The sequence below is a fragment of the Gopherus flavomarginatus genome, chromosome 10, assembly GCF_025201925.1.
Source record: "Gopherus flavomarginatus isolate rGopFla2 chromosome 10, rGopFla2.mat.asm, whole genome shotgun sequence".
Classification (NCBI taxonomy): domain Eukaryota; kingdom Metazoa; phylum Chordata; order Testudines; family Testudinidae; genus Gopherus; species Gopherus flavomarginatus.
Genome location: NC_066626.1, coordinates 10,138,568 through 10,156,182, shown reverse-complemented (window position 1 = coordinate 10,156,182; position 17,615 = coordinate 10,138,568). Strand labels below are relative to the sequence as shown.

The following is a 17,615-nucleotide window of genomic DNA, read 5'->3' as shown; positions in this document are numbered from 1 at the left end:
GGCTGGGGCATGCCCCGAGCCCCGGGATTTAAGTTGTGCGGTTCTTGTCGGCGTTCTATGCCAAGAAGTGATCAGCACAAAGACTGTTTGCGCTGCTTGGGAGAAACCCATATCACCAAGAGGTGCGAGATATGCAAATCGTTTAAGCCTCGGGCCAAAAGAGAAGGGACTTTATGCTTCGAGCCATTCTGATGGAGTCGGTGCTGACCCTGGCACACTGCTCTGAGGCAGGACCCAGGCACCGCGGTGTCGGTATGCGGCGATCCGCTGGTGCCATCAATCAGTCGGCACCGCTCCCCGTCCACAGGGCACGCCAAGAGGGCCAAGAAGACTCCCTCTTTCCAGCGGCACCGAGGGAAGTCTGGGACAGAGGCTAGGCCCATGTCAGGCAGTCCTTGATCCACTCCGGGCCCTAGGCGTCTGACTCATGTAGAGCAGAGTAGCCCAGCCCCTTCGGAACAGGCCTGTCTGGATGCCGTCCACACCCGAAGCCCTCCAGGTGGCCCGGGAAGTCTTGTTCGTACGGGTGCCCAGAGTGCCGCCGATGTCAGCCCTACACTCCAGAGGCAAGCCTCCGCTGGGATCTCCGCAGTCGCCCCTGGCTCGGTACTGGTCTCAGTCAAGGGAACATTCCCGATACTGATCACTGCCCAGCGTCTGCTCGGGCAGAATCCATGCGGATTGCCCTTGACGCCGACCAGAGTATTGGGCTGGGTTCCGGCCGGTCGGCCAGGACTCACAGCACCGATCCTTCTCAGAGAGCGGATATCGACGAGACCGTGGCGGATGTCGTCGTTGGTCCTAGTCCTGGAGAGGGTACTGCAGTTGGTCACGGCACAGTCATTGATGCCATTCCTGCTCAGGCTCCTGCTCCAAGTTTTCGCCAAGGCACCACATCCCCGGGCATCGATCACTGTTGTGGGTCCACCCGTCGAGGCTGTTAGTGGAGCAGCTATTCCCGTTGGTACTGGTGCTCCATGTCAAGATTGTGATCCTATGACCGTCGCAGATCCTGGCACTGCCACTCCTCATGGTTGAGAGGTAACAGCAAATCCTACCTCAGCCTGGTCTCCATTCCTAGATGGCCAATCCAGGCAGCTGGCCCCGCCGTGGCACCGAGCGTAATGGCCTGCCCAGTGGTACGAGTGGGCACCATGGTCTCCAGCACATCCCCCTGGTGGGAGCTTGCACGGTGGCTGGAGCTTCGGAAACACCGTCGGCCTCCCTCTCCGGACCCCCGACAAAGGAGTCGGTGGGATGCTTATCCTTGGCACAGTGCCTGGAGTCCAACCAGGTTGTGGATCCTCGGGTGCTGGCCAACACCCAAAGCACTGCAGCGGCCTCTTTGCCCCACCTGGAGGAGGTGATTGCGGCCCTGCCTCCCTCCATCCCGCAGGAGGACTTTAGGGCCCACCAAGAGCTCTTAAAGGCGGTGGCAGCAAGCCTCTCTCTCCAGGCAGAGGAGATGGAGGAGCCCTCGGACTCCCTGTTCAACGTGTTTTCCCCATCGGTGCTGGGTAGGGGCCTTGCCGCCCCATGAAGGGGTGGCTAAAATTTCAAATGACCTGTGGCCCCTATATCAAAAAGGGCAGAACACATGTGCTTTGTACCCACTAAAGGGCATGAGTACCTATACCCACCTAGCGCCCAACTCCCTTGTGGTCGAGTCAGTCAACCACAAGAAACGGCAGGGTCAGTCAGTCCAACCTCAAAGAACAAAGAGTCTTGGAGGCTGGACTCTTTCGGAAGAAAATTTATTCGTCTTCGAGCTTCCAGTTATGAGTGGCAAACCATCAGGCCCTCGTGGGTTGGTACAAATTAATCTGTGGGGCTCCCTGCCTAAATTTGAAGTCTCCTTCCAGGAGCGCAATAAGGAGGAGTTCAGGGCACTGGTGGAGGAAGGGATAGCGGCAGCTCGGGCTTCCCTGCAGGCTGCCTCGGATGCTGCAGACACAGCCACATGTTCAGTGGCCTCCACGGTGTCCGTGAGACGGATGTCATGGTTCCTGCTCTCCAGTGAGGCGCAATTTTCCATGCAGGATCTCCCGTTTGATTGGAAAGCGCTGTTCGCAGAGGAAACAGATACAAGACTGCATGGCATGAAGGACTCCCACACGACCCTCCAGACCCTGGGTCTCTTTGTCCCAACTCCGGCAAAACCTAAGTTCAAACCGCTGCAGACTCTGAACCCAACCGCTCTCCTGAAGTACGAGGCCGCCCATAAGAAGCAACGGGACTATAAGAGAGACCCTCACAGGCAGTCTCAGTCTGCACCCAATCCTGGACCCTCCAAGGGCAAGCAGGCGGGGAAAAGGCGATTTTGATGGGACCCTTGGGGGCCCTTGCCAGTCCTCGTTAGGAATCCAACCCCAATAAAGCTTCCCTTCTCCAACTGGTTGTGTGCTTTCCTCCCGGAATGGTCACAGATCACCTCAGACCAATTGGTCCTCAACACCATCTCCCAGGGTTACACCCTCCAGTTTACTTTCTCCCTGCCCAACCACCCCCCACTCCCGTCCCTCCTGGGGGACCCCTCGCATGAAGCTCTGCTCGAGCAGGAGGTTGGGCGGCTCGTAGGACTAGGAGCAATAGAGGCGGTGCCCGAGGAGCTCATGGGCAAGGGGTACTGCTCCCGTTATTTCCTTATTCCAAAGGCCAAAGAGCGTCTCAGGCCCTATGGGATCTGAACTAGCACGTGGTGAAGCTCAAGTTCCACACGATCTCCCTGACCTCCATCATCCCCTCCCTGGATCCCAGGGACTGGTACGCTGCCCTTGATCTACGGGGTGCGTACTTCCACATCCACATATTCGAGGGGCACAGGTGCTTCCTTCATTTTGTTGTGGGACAAAATCATTACCAATTTACGGTCCTCCCATTTGGGCTGTCCACTGACCTCAAAGTGTTTACAAAATGCATGTTGGTGGTAGCGGCCTATCTCAGACGGTGGGGGGTATAGATATTTCCCTATCTGGATGATTGGCTTGTCAAGGGCACCTCCCTGTCACAGGTGATGGATCATGTGGCACCCTCCTGTCCACGTGCACCGCCTTGGCCCTACTGGTAAACAACACCAAGTCCACATTAGTCCCGGTCCAAGGCATAGAGTTTATCGAGGTGCTCCTGGATGCATATCGGCCAGAGCCTCCATCCCGCCAGACAGGTTCGAGACCCTGAAAGGTCTCATTGACTCGGTCACAAGGTTCCCGGTGACAACAGCCAGGGTTTGCCTTGCAGCTCTTTGGTCATATCGGTGTGCACATACGTGTCTGTCACGCCAGACTCAGGATGAGACCCCTCCAGCTCTGGTTGGCCTTGGATTTCTCCCAGGCCACAGACAGGATGGACAAGGTCCTCACCATGCTGGAAGCTGTGCTTTCCTCCCTGCGATGGTGGTCCACCCCGAACAACATGCTCCAAGGGGTCCTGTTCAGGAACGGCCCCGTCGCTGGAGCTGATGTCTGATGCGTCGGATCTGGGTTGGGGAGCTTTCAGACACAAGGTCTATGGTCAGCTCAGGAGCTGACCCTACACATAAACATCAAGGAGTTCTGAGCGGTGTGGCTGGCATGTATGGCCTTCCGCTCACACCTGGAAGGCAAGGTAATCAGGGTCCTCACGGACAACACGGCCTCGATGTTCTATATCAACAGGCAAGGCTGTGGGACTTCTGTATTGCCTGTGACATCTACCTGAAGGCCTTCCACTTACTGGGTGCCCGCAAGGAGAGGGCAGATTGCTTGAGCAGGGACTTCTCCGTGCAACATGAGTGGGCCCTCCACCTGGAAGTGGCCCACCAGCTGTTCCGAAAGTGGGGTACTCCCCAGGTGGACCTATTCGCAACTTGGCAGAACCGGTGATGTCCCCGGTTCTGCTCAAGGGGGGGCCTGGTGAGAGGCACTGTCTCCGATGCATTTCTCCTGTCCTGGTCAGGCCAGCTTCTCTACGTCTTCCCCCCGTTCCCTCTGATCAGCAGGGTCCTGGATAAAATAAAGTCGGACATGGCTGGAGTCCTCCTGATTGCCCTGGCATAGCCCAGGCAGTATTGGTGCGGGACCCTCACAGGCCTAGTGGTAGCTCCACTGTGGCCTTTGCTGCTCCGCCCGGACCTACTCTCAGAGGACCAAGCCGCCTCCTCCATATCAACCTAGCAGCTCTTCACCTTATGGCATGGCTGCTCAGTGGTTAGGTGGAGAGGAAAGGACAGGACGTGCTCAGAGCAAGTTCAGCGCATCCTCCTCAAAAGTAGACGGCTCTCCACTCGCCATGCTTATTTGGCGAAGTGGTCCCCATTTTCTAGGTGTGTGGCAGACCAGGGTGTCTCCCTGGTGACCATCCCGATCCAGCTTATCCTTGATTACCTCCTCCACTTGAGGACCCAGGGCCTGACACCCTCGTCCGTCAAGGTGCACCTGGCGGCCATATCCGCCTTCCATCCGCCAGTGCAAGGACACGTGGTGTTTTCCCATGTTATGACTGGCTGATTCCTTAAGGATCTAAACCATTTTTTCCCATATTCTAGACCCCCAGTTCCACAGTGGGACCTAAAACTAGTGTTGGCTCATCTCATGGGCCCCCGTTTGAAGCACTGGCCATGTGCTCCTGGTCTCACCTCTTATGGAAGGTGTCCTTCCTGGTTGTAATCATGTCAGCCCGGCGAGTCTCTGACCTTAGGGCCCTGACCTCTGAACTGCCATACATGGTCTTTCATAAGGACAAGGTCCAGCTCCACCCACACCACGCGTTCCTCCCGAAGGTGGTCTCCACCTACCACATGGGTCAGGACATTTTTCTACCAGTCCTCTGCCCTAAGCCTCACACATCCAGTGAGGAACGTATTCTCCACATGCTCAACGTGCGGCAGGCTCTGGTTTTCTACCTTGAGTGGACTACGCTGTTGAGAAAGTTCTCACGACTGTTTGTCGCCTCGCCTGAGCACACAACGGGCCAGCCGATTTCCACTCAGCGGCTTTCCAATTGATCGCTTCATGCATCTGTTCCTGTTATGAGCTGGCGGGCATTCCCCCACCACCCATTGTGAGGGCACACTTGACCTGGAAACAGGCCTCATCAGCCGCCTTCGTGGCCCACGTCCCCATCCAGGATGTTTTTAGGGCCGCCACGTGGTCGTCAGTTCACATATTCACCTTGCACTGTGGTCGTCTCCCATTCCAGGGATGACGCAGGGTTTGGCAAGGCTGTCCTCCGTCCTGGGAACTTGTGAACTCCTACTCACCTCCAACAGATATAGCTTGGAATCACCATGTGAAATACACATGAGCAAGCACTTGAAGAAGAAAAAACAGTTCCCTTTTCCATAACTGGTGTTCTTCGAGATGTGTTGCTCATGTCTATTCCACATCCGGCTCTCATTTCCCTCTGTCGGAGTTGTCTGGCAAGAAGGAACTGAGGGTGGGGGGAGCATGCAGCTTCCCATATACCACGCCAGGCAGACGCCGTTCCCGGGGGCGCTCCCCCCCACAGGTACTGCTACAGGAAAAACTTCTGGCACCGGTGCACGTGACGAGCACACACAGCTACTGTGGAATAGACATGAGCAACACATCTCGAAGAACACCAGTTACGGAAAAGGGAACTATTTTATCCTTTTCTTCAGTATTAATGCCTAGCCAATAATTCCCCCTTTTGTAGCTGTGCATTTGATTTTTCTTTCCTAAGTGAAGTACGTTGCAATTATCTTTATTGAATTTCATCTTGCTGATTTCAGACCAATTCTCTAATTTGTCAATGTTATTTGAATTCCAATCTTGTTCTCCCCAGTGCTTGTAACCCCTTCCAGTTTGATGTCCTTCTCAGATTTTATAAGTGTGCTCTCTGCTCCATTATCCAAGTCATTAATTAAATTATTTAATAGTACTGAGTCGGAGCAGACCTTTACCGTGTGCAGCGGCAGTCAAAAAAGCAAACAGGATGTTAGGAATCTTTCAAAGAGGGGTAGAGAATAAGATGGAGAATATATTATTGCCCTTATATAAATCAATGGTACAGCCACATCTCGAATACTGCGTACAGATGTGGTCTCTTCATCTCAAAAAAGATACACTGTCATTACAAAAGGTTCAGAGAAGGGCAACTAAAATGATTAGGGGATTGGAACGGGTTCCATATGAGGAGAGATTAAGGAGGCTAGGACTATTCAGCTTGGAAAAGAGGAGGCTAAGGAGGGATATGATGGAGGTATATAAAATCATGAGTGTTGTGGAGAAAGTGAATAAGGAAAAGTTATTTACTTTTTCCCATAATATAAGAACTAGAGGCCACCAAATGAAATTAATAAGCAGCAGATTTAAAACAAATAAAAGGAAATTCTTCTTCGTGCAGCGCACAGTCAACCCGTGGAACTCCTTGCCTGAGGAGGTTCTGAAGGCTAGGATTATAGCAGGTTTTAAAAGAGAACTAGATAAATTCATGGTGGTGAAGTCCATAAATGGCTATTAGCCAGGATGGGTAAGGAATGGTGTTCCTAGACTCTGTTTGTCAGAGGATGGAGATGGATTGCAGGAGAGAGATCACTTGATCATTACCTGTTAGGTTCACTCCCTCTGGAACACCTGGCATTGGCCACTGTTGGTAGACAGGATACTGGGCTCAATGGACCTTTGGTCTGACCCAGTATGGCCATTCTTATGTTCTTATGTTTACAGGACCACATTAAATATACCTTACCAGTTTGACAGTGAACCATTGATAACTATAATGCTGATTTCTTGTAAAACTGCTATAGTGTTAATTAAAAGGATGAAATTCTATTCTGCTCTTTAAAAAAAAAAGTGCATTTAATGTGAGCTTTAATTTCCCGACCTGTACAGCCATATTAAATACATATTTCACATTATAGAATTGATCAGCAGTCAGTTGGGCAATTTATATAGTCCAACACTTTCCCTCAAAACTGGAAAATTCATCCTGGCAGCTTAGTCCTTTGAAGTCAGGACTCAAAAATCCAAACGAAATCATAGTTTAAGAAAAATCTCCTGGAAGAGAAATAGAGAGAGGAATTGGAGAAAATCGATTTATCAGTAGTAAGGGTGTAATCAAGATAGTTTAGCAGAAAGAGGCTGCCTTATAGTGTTAACTGGGACTTAAAAATCAAATACTGACAAAAATCAGCAGAGTTTTGCCTTCATATTATAAAGGGGATGGATAGTCCTTTCATGATCCAGATTGTTTCCTTTTTCAATCAGGAGGACATAGCAAAACTCCACATGATGCAAAGTCAGAATGTGGGTAATAGTGAATCAGCAGTTTTGCAGTTCCCACAGGCTTTGCTTGAAGAAAAGAATCAAGAAATTGATCATTTGAATGAGCAGATAGAGAGACTCCAGCGTGAACTGGAGGGTGCCACAGACAATAAGGTGAGAATGTTTTTGAGATACTGGTTGCTTAATATGGGGGAACAGTGGTATTACAGTGTGTGTGTGTGTGTGTGTGTGTGTGTGTGGGTGGTATTACAGGTGGAATACATCTGATGTTTTGCCTCAAGAAAATAGATTAGCATGTGAGTAGTGTTACTGTCTTTAGGAGAAACAGTTTCCCATATTGAGTTACTTCCTTAGGGAGAGGCTAGTGCTACAAAGGGAGCCTTAAAAAAAGTGAAGAGCCTCTAGCCTGTTGCACAGTGCTGTGCACAGGAGCAGGAGAACTCCTTTCTGGTCCCTACCAGGGATTAGCCTGAACTCTGAAACATGAGATTTGATTACTTTTATTACCGTGGTTTGTGTAACCACAGATGTTAGTATCCAAACACCAAGGCACAATATTCACTTTTGTGACCTCCAGTACTCGTCAGTCCCACTATGTGATTATAAATGGGGTAAAGAAACATTTCCTTTTTTTGATTTCTAACTTACTACCCTTTTAATTTCGTGTTCTCTTGTTATGCACTTTCAAGTGGGGTAAAAAAACAGATGTGCCTTTAATTTCCAGGGCAGGAATTCCGGCTTTTATCAGTCAGTTATGTAAATCCCACCACAATTCTAATCACTTGTGTTATGTCGTCCTTGTCTGCTCATTTCCTATCTGTGGTGAAGTTTTTTTGTGCCATATGCAGTAACACAACTACAAAATAGGCAAGACCACATTTAGGAGGGTTGTTTATAAAGATGGCTTGTGAGACTCGGTGGAAGTGAAAGTGGGGATTTGCTATTGTGGATATTTTGTTTTGTTGTTTGATTGACAAGCTGCTTTTGAGAGGGACCTGCTGCTGCTTTTATTTATCGTCACGGGTTGTATTTAATGGGTGTCAGTCTGAGCTGGGTGTCCCTTAAAATATTAAATCAAAATTAATAAAGTAAAGAAATAATATTTACTCTGTGCTATAGCCTAAGCGTTTTCCATGTACTTCAAAATTTGCCCCCTTTCAGCCTAATCTGCCCTCTGTAAGGGAAGATGGTGGCATTGCCTAACACAGTGGGGTCCTGATCTCCAGCCAGTGCCTCTAGGTGCTACGATAATAGAAATGATAAATAGTAGTTAATAGAATAATAATTTCTCTAAGGATAACAAACTTAATCGTGCAGCACTAATTACAGTATAATTCTACAGAAAGAACAGGAGTACTTGTGGCTCCTTAGAGACTAACAAATTATTTGACCATAAACTTTCATGGACTACAGCCCACTTCGTCGGATGCATGCAGTGGAAAATACAGTACGAAGATAGATATATGTATATATACACCCACACACAGAGAACATGAAACAATGAGTGTTACCATACACACTCTGACGAGATTGATCAGTTAAGGCTAAAGACTCATAGACTCATAGATTCTAGGGTCAGAAGGGACCAATGTGATCATCTAGTCCGACCCCCTGCACAAAGCAGGCCACAGAACCCTACCCATCCACTTCTATAACAAACCCCTAACCTATGTCCAAGTTACTGAAATCTTCAGATTGTGGTTTGAAGACCTCAAGCTGCAGAGAATCCACCAGCAAGTGACCCATGCCCCACGCTGCAGAGGAAGGCGAAAAACCTCCAGGGCCTCTGCTAGTCTGCCCTGGAGGAAAATTCCTTCCCGACCCCAAATATGGCGATCAGCTAAATCCTGAGCATGTGGGCAAGACTCACTAGCCAGCACTCAGGAAAGAATTCTCTGCAGTAACTCAGATCCCATCCCATCCAACATCCCATCACCAACCACTGGGCATACTTATCTGCTGATAATCAAAGATCAGTTGCCAAAATTAAGCTATCCCATCATACCATCCCTTCCATAAACTTATCAAGCTTAATCTTAAAGCCAGATATGTCTTTTGCCCCCACTACTCCCCTTGGAAGGCTGTTCCAGAACTTCACTCCTCTAATGGTTAGAAACCTTCATCTAATTTCAAGTCTGAACTTTCTAGTGTCCAGTTTATACCCATTTGTTCTTGTATCTACATTGGTACTAAGCTTAAATAATTCCTCTCCCTCCCTAATATTAATCCCTCTGATATATTTATAAAGAACAAGCATATCCCCCCTCAGCCTTCTTTTGGCTAGACTAAACAAGCCAAGCTCTTTGAGTCTCCTTTCATATGACAGGTTTTCCATTCCTCGGATCATCCTAGTAGCCCGTCTCTGAACCTGTTCCAGTTTGAATTCATCCTTCTTAAACTTGGGAGACCAGAACTGCACACAGTATTCCAGGTGAGGTCTCACCAGTGCCTTATATAACGGTACTAACACCTCCTTATCTTTGCTGGAAATACCTCGCCTGATGCATCCTAAAACCGCATTAGCTTTTTTAACGGCCATATCACATTGGCGGCTCATAGTCATCCTGTGATCTACCAATACCCCAAGGTCCTTCTCCTCCTCTGTTGCTTCCAACTGATGCATCCCCAATGTATATCTAAAATTCTTATTATTAATCCCTAAGTGCATGACCTTGCACTTTTCACTATTAAATTTCATCCTATTACTATTACTCCAGTTTACAAGGTCATCCAGATCTTCCTGTATGATATCCCGGTCCTTCTCCGTGTTAGCAATACCCCCCAGCTTCGTGTCATCCACAAACTTTATTAGCACATTCCCGCTTTTTGTGCCAAGATCAGTAATAAAAAGGTTAAATAAGGTTGGTCCCAAAACCGATCCTTGAGGAACTCCACTAGTAACCTCCTTCCAGCCTAACTGTTCACCCTTCAGTATGACCCATTATAGTTTCCCCTTTAACCAGGTCCTTATCCACCTTTCAATTTTCATATTGATCCCCATCTTTTCCAATTTGACTAATAATTCCGCATGTGGAACCGTGTCAGATGCCTTACTGAAATCGAGGTAAATTAGGTCTACTGCATTTCCTTTGTCTAAATAATCTGTCACCTTCTCAAAGAGGGAGATCAGGTTGGTTTTGCACGATCTACCTTTAGTAAAACCATGTTGTAATTTGTCCCAATTACCATTGACCTCAATGTCCTTAACTACTTTCTCCTTCAGATTTTTTTCCAAGACCTTACATACTACAGATGTCAAACTAACAGGCCTACAGTTACTCAGATCACTCTTTCGCCCTTTCTTAAAGATAGGAACTATGTTAGTAATTCTCCAGTTGTACGGTACAACCCCTGAGTTTACCGATTCATTAAAAATTCTCGCTAGCGGGCTTGCAATTTCATGTGCCAGTTCCTTTAATATCCTCGGATGAAGATTGTCTGGGCCCTCCGATTTTGTCCCATTAAGCTGTTCAAGTATGGCTTCTACCTCAGATGTGGTAATATCCACCTCCATATCCTCATTCCCGTTTGTCATCCTTTCATTACCCTTAAGCTCCTCATTAGCCTTATTAAAGACTGAGGCAAAGTATTTATTTAGATATTGGGTCATGCCTAGGTTATCGTTAACCTCCTTTCCATCCTCAGTGTTTAGCGGTCCCACTTCTTCTTTCTTTGTTTTCTTCTTATTTATATGACTATAGAACCTTTTACTATTGGTTTTAATTCCCTTAGCAAGGTTCAACTCTACTTGGCTTTTAGCCTTTCTCACTTTATCCCTACGTGTTCTGACCTTACTAAGGTAGCTTTCCTTGCTAATCCCACCCTTCTTCCACTCCTTGTAGGCTTTCTGCTTTTTCTTAATTGCCTCTCTGAGATGCTTGCTCATCCAGCTTGGTCTACAACTCCTGCCTATAGTTTTTTCCCCTTTTCTTGGGATGCAGGCTTGTGATAGTTTCTGCAGCTGCGACTTAAAGTAATTCCAGGCCTCCTCCACATTTAGATCCACAAGTTCTTCAGTCCAATCCACTTCCCTAACTAATTTCCTTAATTCTTTAAAGTTAACCCTTTTGAAATGACCTTAACCGATCACTCTCGTCAGAGTGTGTATGGTAACACCCATTGTTTCATGTTCCGTGTGTTTGTGTTTGTGTGTGTGTGTGTGTGTATGTATATATATGTCTTCCTACTATATTTTCCAGTGCATGCATCCGATGAAGTGGGCTATAGCCCATGAAAGCTTACGCTCAAATAAATTTGTTAGCCTCTAAGGTGCCACAAGTGCTTCTTGTTCTTTTTGTGGATACAGACTAACACAACTGCTACTCTGAAACCAGTATAATTCTAGTTATCCAAATTCCCTTTATCCAAAAATCCTAGGTATCCAAATCCATAGTGTCCCCCCCTCACCCACATGTCTCCCTATGTTAATCATATGCTAATAACTTATCAATTCTTAGCACCTGTTAGCGCTATGTATTTATATGGTGGGTTCTGAGCAGTTAGTGAGACCTGATCCTGATTCAGCTACAACAGCAGCTTTGAAGGACCGTATTGGGGGAAGGAGGTGAGGGGAGAATCTGTGTTAGAGTCATAGAATATTAGGGTTGGAAGAGACCTTCAGGAGGTCATCTAGTCCAGCCCCCTGCTCAAAGGAGGACCAACACTAACTAAATCATCTCAGCCAAGGCTTTGTCAAGCTGGGCCTTAAAAACCTCTAAGGAAGGAGATTCTACCACCTCCCTAGGTAACCCATTCCAGTGCTTCACCACCCTCCTAGTGAGATAGTGTTTCCTAATATCCAACCTAGACCTCCTCCACTGCAGCTTAAGACCATTGCTCCTTGTTCTGTCATCTGCTGCCACTGAGAACAGTCTAGATCCATCCTCTTTGGAACCCTCTTTCAGGTAGTTGAAGGCTGCTATCAAATCTCTCCTCACTCTTCTCTTCTGCAGACTAAATAACCCCAGTTCCCTCAGCCTCTCCTCGTTAGTCATATGCCTCAGCTCCCGAATCATTTTCCTTGCCCTCTGCTGGACTCTTTCCAATTTGTCCACATCTGTTCTGGAGTGGGGGGACCAAAACTGGATGCAGTACTCTGGGTGTGGCTTCACCAGTGCCAAATAGAGGGGAATAATCACTTCCCTCGATCTGTTGGCAGTGCTCCTACTCGTATAGTCCAGTATACCATTGGCCTTCTGGGCAACAAGGGCACACTGCTGACTCATATCCAGCTCCTCATCCACTGTAATCCCCAGATCCTTTTCTCCAGAACTTCTGGTTAGCCAGTCGGTCCCCAGCCTGTAGCGGTGCATGGGATTCTTCCTTCCTAAATGCAGGACTTTGCACTTGTCCTTGTTGAACTTCATCAGATTTCTTTGGCCCAATCCTCCAATTTGTCTAGGTCATTCTGGACTCTGTCCCTGCCCGCCAGTGTATCTACCTCCACCCACCCCCAGCTTAATGTCATCTGTGAACTAGCTGAGGGTACAATCCATCCCATCATCCAGATCACTGATAAAGTGTTTTGAAACTGCATCTCAAAATAGCACTTCCATTTAACCAATCACTCAGTTATCCAAAACTTTTGGCGATCCCTCAGGCCATTTGGATAAATGAGAGCATACCCAATGAAACTCATTCACTCATCTTGCTAACTAGGTTCCCAGTATTACCATAAGACCAAAGCTGTGAGTGATTTTCTGTTTTGGAGGCTCAAAATGAGGAGTGCGCACACAAAAAAATCATGTTATCAGGGCGTTGCTTTTTAAAATGTGTCCCAGTGTACCACTTTTTCTAGATAATATTGGGTATTTAAAGGTGAACTGAACTCTAATCACTTCAGCTAATCAATTATGAATAGTTAGCTGCCATTTTATCAGGTTGCTGACTTAGACCCATGTATTTCTTCCTTTTATTTCAAAGGAAAATATATGAAAATCTCTGCAGCTCAGGTTGTTGCATAGCTCCAACCTATCCTCTTCTCACAGAGGTGTGGACTGGCAGAAGTGTAGCATGGCCAGGTGAACATGACCACCAAAACCTGTAATGGGACAAGAGCCATGGGAAAACTCAGACCCTCCTGGATATCAGCCTTAACAAAGGGATCACTCCCCTTCTTCCTGTACCCCAAGTCCCCATGCTATTGTTAATACAGCTTGCCACGTCTTCTCAATAATCTGGAAAAACTTGCAGTGGAGCTTAATTGTTGCATAGAAGGTTGCATAAAGACTTGTGCTGTTTTGAGGAAATGGTTCATTAAACAGTTGTTCTCTTTCCCCTTAATGCCCCCCTGACAAAAATATCCTGGTAGTACAGAGTTCAGCTTTCGATTTTAAGCTGTAGTAGAGTGTGGGGTGGCTACATGGAGGTGTTTTGGGAGTAGCTTCCCCTTCCAAATGTGGGTTTCTCAGTTTTGGTATGATTTGTACCTTCTCTCTTCTGGCGCATGCTGCTCAGGGGAGAAGCTGCTTAGTTCTTAGTCTTGGAGTTAAACACTTGTTGAAAATACGTGTATTTTCATTAATTTTTTAAAAATCATATGTAACAAAAACCCCTTTAAAACACTAGTGAGTAGTATGTAATTATATAGTATACGTTATGTGGGTATGCTAATACTTAAAATAAATATTTAGCTATTCAAAGTCCTTCTTTTTCAGCTGCGAGAAGAGTAAGGAAAATTGAACAAAAGTGAACACACTCATAATTAAGCTATTGTGAAAGATTTGATTTTGGAGGGAGAGGATGGGGTTGTCCTTGCAAGTCAGGTCGATGGACAGCATTCTTTGGGGAAACGGAGAGGTCCCACTCTTTCCAGCTGTGAGAGGGAGGGAGGAGGATGTACTGGCTTTCTCACCTGGGAACTATCTCTGGACTGTGCTTGGGAGTAGGGGCTTTTTTCATGTCTGCTAATGAAGTTAGTGTTTTAGCTACAAGGCACCAGGTAAGGTTTTCAAACCTTGCCCTTTATTAAATCCGTTTTATTGATTGGCTGCTTTGAAGATGTGGTCCTTCTAGTAACTGAAATTGCACATATGTTGTTTTGGTAAATGAACTTTTAAGTGGTGGGAATTCTGATACTTCAACAGAAGTAACTCTGTGTACCATTGGCATTTCAATCTTGTTCTTTCTCTCAGGTTGTAGAAAACGGAAAATCTGAAATTGATGAACTCAGGCTACTCGTTGAGCACCTTCGTGGTGACCAGGAAAGACTGCATAGGGATAAAGCAGAAGAGGTAGAGCAGCTTCATGGAGTAATTGAGAAGCTTCAAAAGGAGCTGGTACAACTTGGACCCATGTATCATGAAGTTAGTGACAGCCAAGATAACCTTAACCTGCTTTGGTTGGAGAAGCAGGCAGAGAACCTTCAGAATGAGTTGAAGAAAGGATCACTAGATTTTCAGGAGCATTCAGATAAGAATAAGAAAGCTGTATTGCTACATTCCAAACTGAAGGAACTTCAGGAAGAATTAGAACTTGTCTCAACTGCTAGAGAAGCCCTGCAGCAGCTGCTTGAAGAGAAGGAATCTCAGTTTAAAATGGAGGTGGAAATTTTAGAGCAAAATCTTCAAAATGTACAGGAGTCTTCAAGGCAGCACTTGACAGAGTTAACGTCCCTAAAAGTACAGTCTGATGCATTTCAGGAGGAGTACAGCCTTCTAAAAACACTCCTCTCTCAGAGAGATGGCGAAATCGGGATCATGTCCACTCGCATTCAAGAGCTTGAAGATACACTGAGAGCAAGAGAAGCACTTCTTTTAGAGAGCGATCTGCAGATTAAGACAGTAACAGAGCAGAGAGTAGTGGAGGCAGCTGAATTACAGCACCTAGCAGAAAAGATTGCAAGACTTGAAGATGAACTGTTAAAAAAAGATCTGCATCAGAAAACTGAGGCTGAAGAAGTTCAAACCCTTCAATCAGAAGTCTCCAGGCTTGATTTCAAGGTTCAAACACTGAATCAGAAAGAAGTAGTTTACCAGAGAGAAATAGATGAACTTCAAGCAAATGCTATAAAATTGAAAGATCAGATTCAGGAGTTTTTGAAAGAACTCCAAGCCCTGCGCTCTGAAAGAGAAGACCTTTATTCACAGCTGGAATCCTACAAGGAAAAGGATCAAAGTAATGATCAAGAAGCTAAACTTCATAAATCGGTCTTCAAACAAGGAGAGGTTCTAGTTCATACAAATGGAATGGAGAGATTGGGAGAAGAGAGAGGAGCAAATGCCGATCAGTCATTTGCAGCTTCAGTTTCCCAAAGTGATAAATTGGTATGCATTATTTTTTAACAACTTTTTTTAAATGTTGAAGCGTCAAGTCAGCTCTGATGTAGTACATTTTGTTTTTTATCTCTCTGGGTAAGTCTAAAAGAGATTTATTGTCTGATCTTATTAACTTGTAAAGTTAGAAACTGTATTCTGACACTGGGCACTAACTAGTATTAAATTCACGGGTGTGGTGATGCTAGTGTGACTGTTGGCTGTCACTGCATAAAACGTGTAGATTGAGGTATTTGGTGCTTTCACTAAGGATAAAATTTACAGTGGTGGTAGATTTCCTCCACCATTCTGGGTTTTAAGAAACGGTGAAGGTAAATGTCATGAGCACAAATAGTGTCAACCTAGATAAGCTAAGGAATTCAACATTGATAAACGAACTCTTGTTTTCTGGTAGTCTTGGAGATCTACTTAAAAACACATGTTTGTAGCTCATCTCTAAAATTTGACACAGCTGAAAAATTGTGAGGATATTGATCACCAAGGTCCTTTTCCTCCCTCTGTGTAGAATCAGTTGATCAGAGAAGATCATTTGATCTCAGTTAATTTCATTAGATGCCCTAACCTGGAGAGCACTTCTCTGGAGCATATTCTGCTTTGCCCTGCAGGTGCCGATTATGTACACATTTGCTGCCTGATTGAGGCTTCTCTGAGGTGGTGGAATAGAGCAAAGAGTGCTTTGTGGTATCAGGAGTATTCATAGCAAACCTGCTCTGGTTAAGCCCTCTCAGAGGGAGAGAGGTTGGGTGTATGAATGCACATATGAGGTGGAAACCTTTCTGTGATTTAGGATGCCCACTTCAAAAGAACTATGCTCATATAAAAGTCAGATTGGCAGGAAAGTGGCTTTTTTAGACCAGATACCAATTATGCTACGTGGATTAGGCAAAACACTTCTCTGCATTATTACAGTCTCTACAATGTCCAATTCAGGGCAAAACAACTGAGACTTAAGCAAAATAACTGATCATTAATTATGGTCTTACTGATATAAAACATGCATGCACACCTGCCATGATGTCATAAAACATTATAGTTACATCATTCTACTTTCACATACTACTTCACAGTGCAAGCATCACAACGGTGTGTAGCTCATTATAGGTTGAGAAATTACTCTGTTAACATTTGGAGTGATTCACTAGTTAGGCTTTTGTAGCTTATCACTTAGGTAGCAATAGTGAATTTAGTTAGACTTCACTGATGTTGCATTCCTGTTTTCTTCAGGTACACCTTGGACATGACAAATACTAATACTGCCTACATTCACTTGCATATATATTGTTCCTCTGTAGATGTGTGCTTCTGTACAATGGGTCTGCACCTTCTTAAGTGGTTATAGAAAGTATTAATCCTTAAGCAAAACAAATGTTTTTATAATTATTTGTATTACAGTAGTTAGAGGCCCTAATGGAGATCAATTCCCCATTGTACTACACACTGTATGGGCACGTGGTATGATTATTGTAAAGGACTTATTGTGCGAATAGATGAGTGAGACAGAGAGTGGGAGGGAAAACAGAGGCACAAGGTGAAGTGACCTTACAGAGGGTCACACAGCAGATTAGTGGCAGAACCAGGATGAAAATCCAGGTGTCTGAGCTCAGTCTGTTGCCCTAAGCACTAGACCACACGGCCTGTCCAAATGTTGCATTTACTCAGCTTCTTAAAACATTAGAGAGGGTGACTGTTTTATATACAGCCATGCTTAGAACATGTGCTTTATACCTCTCCTCAGACCTTTCTTGTAATGAGTCATATAATAAATAGCATACGTATTCTGTTGGCATCAACATTAAGGAAGGCAGTGTTGATACTGCTATCCTGAAATAGGAAAAGAATTATTTGATTGTCATTGGTTAATGTTACTAGAAGCTCAAATTAGTGATGGTACAGTGCTAATACTAAATACACACCTGGATTTATAAGCAGAACCACACAGGTTGTGCTGAAGATTATGTGGTGAAATCCTCCCCTAGTGTGTGAATTGTATCTGTCCTCATTCTCTGCCTTTTGTAAAATAAACAGATACAGTAATAACTTGAAACACATTTTTGTTTAAACTCCATAAGTTATCAACACTTTTATAGAAACGTTGCTTATGGAAATTTAGTTTTTTTAA

General features: G+C 45.6%; 1 protein-coding gene across 5 annotated transcripts in view; it reads left to right on the top strand.

The window, feature by feature from the left end:
* Positions 1-17,615, top strand: part of PCNT (pericentrin) — a 218,297-nt gene that overhangs the window by 122,775 nt on the left and 77,907 nt on the right. For all 5 annotated transcript variants that reach the window (XM_050916458.1, XM_050916455.1, XM_050916457.1 and 2 more), the window contains 2 exons: positions 7,206-7,376; positions 14,357-15,487. In XM_050916458.1, the coding sequence (XP_050772415.1) occupies positions 7,206-7,376; positions 14,357-15,487 (1,302 nt within the window). The remainder of the gene's footprint in view (positions 1-7,205; positions 7,377-14,356; positions 15,488-17,615) is intronic.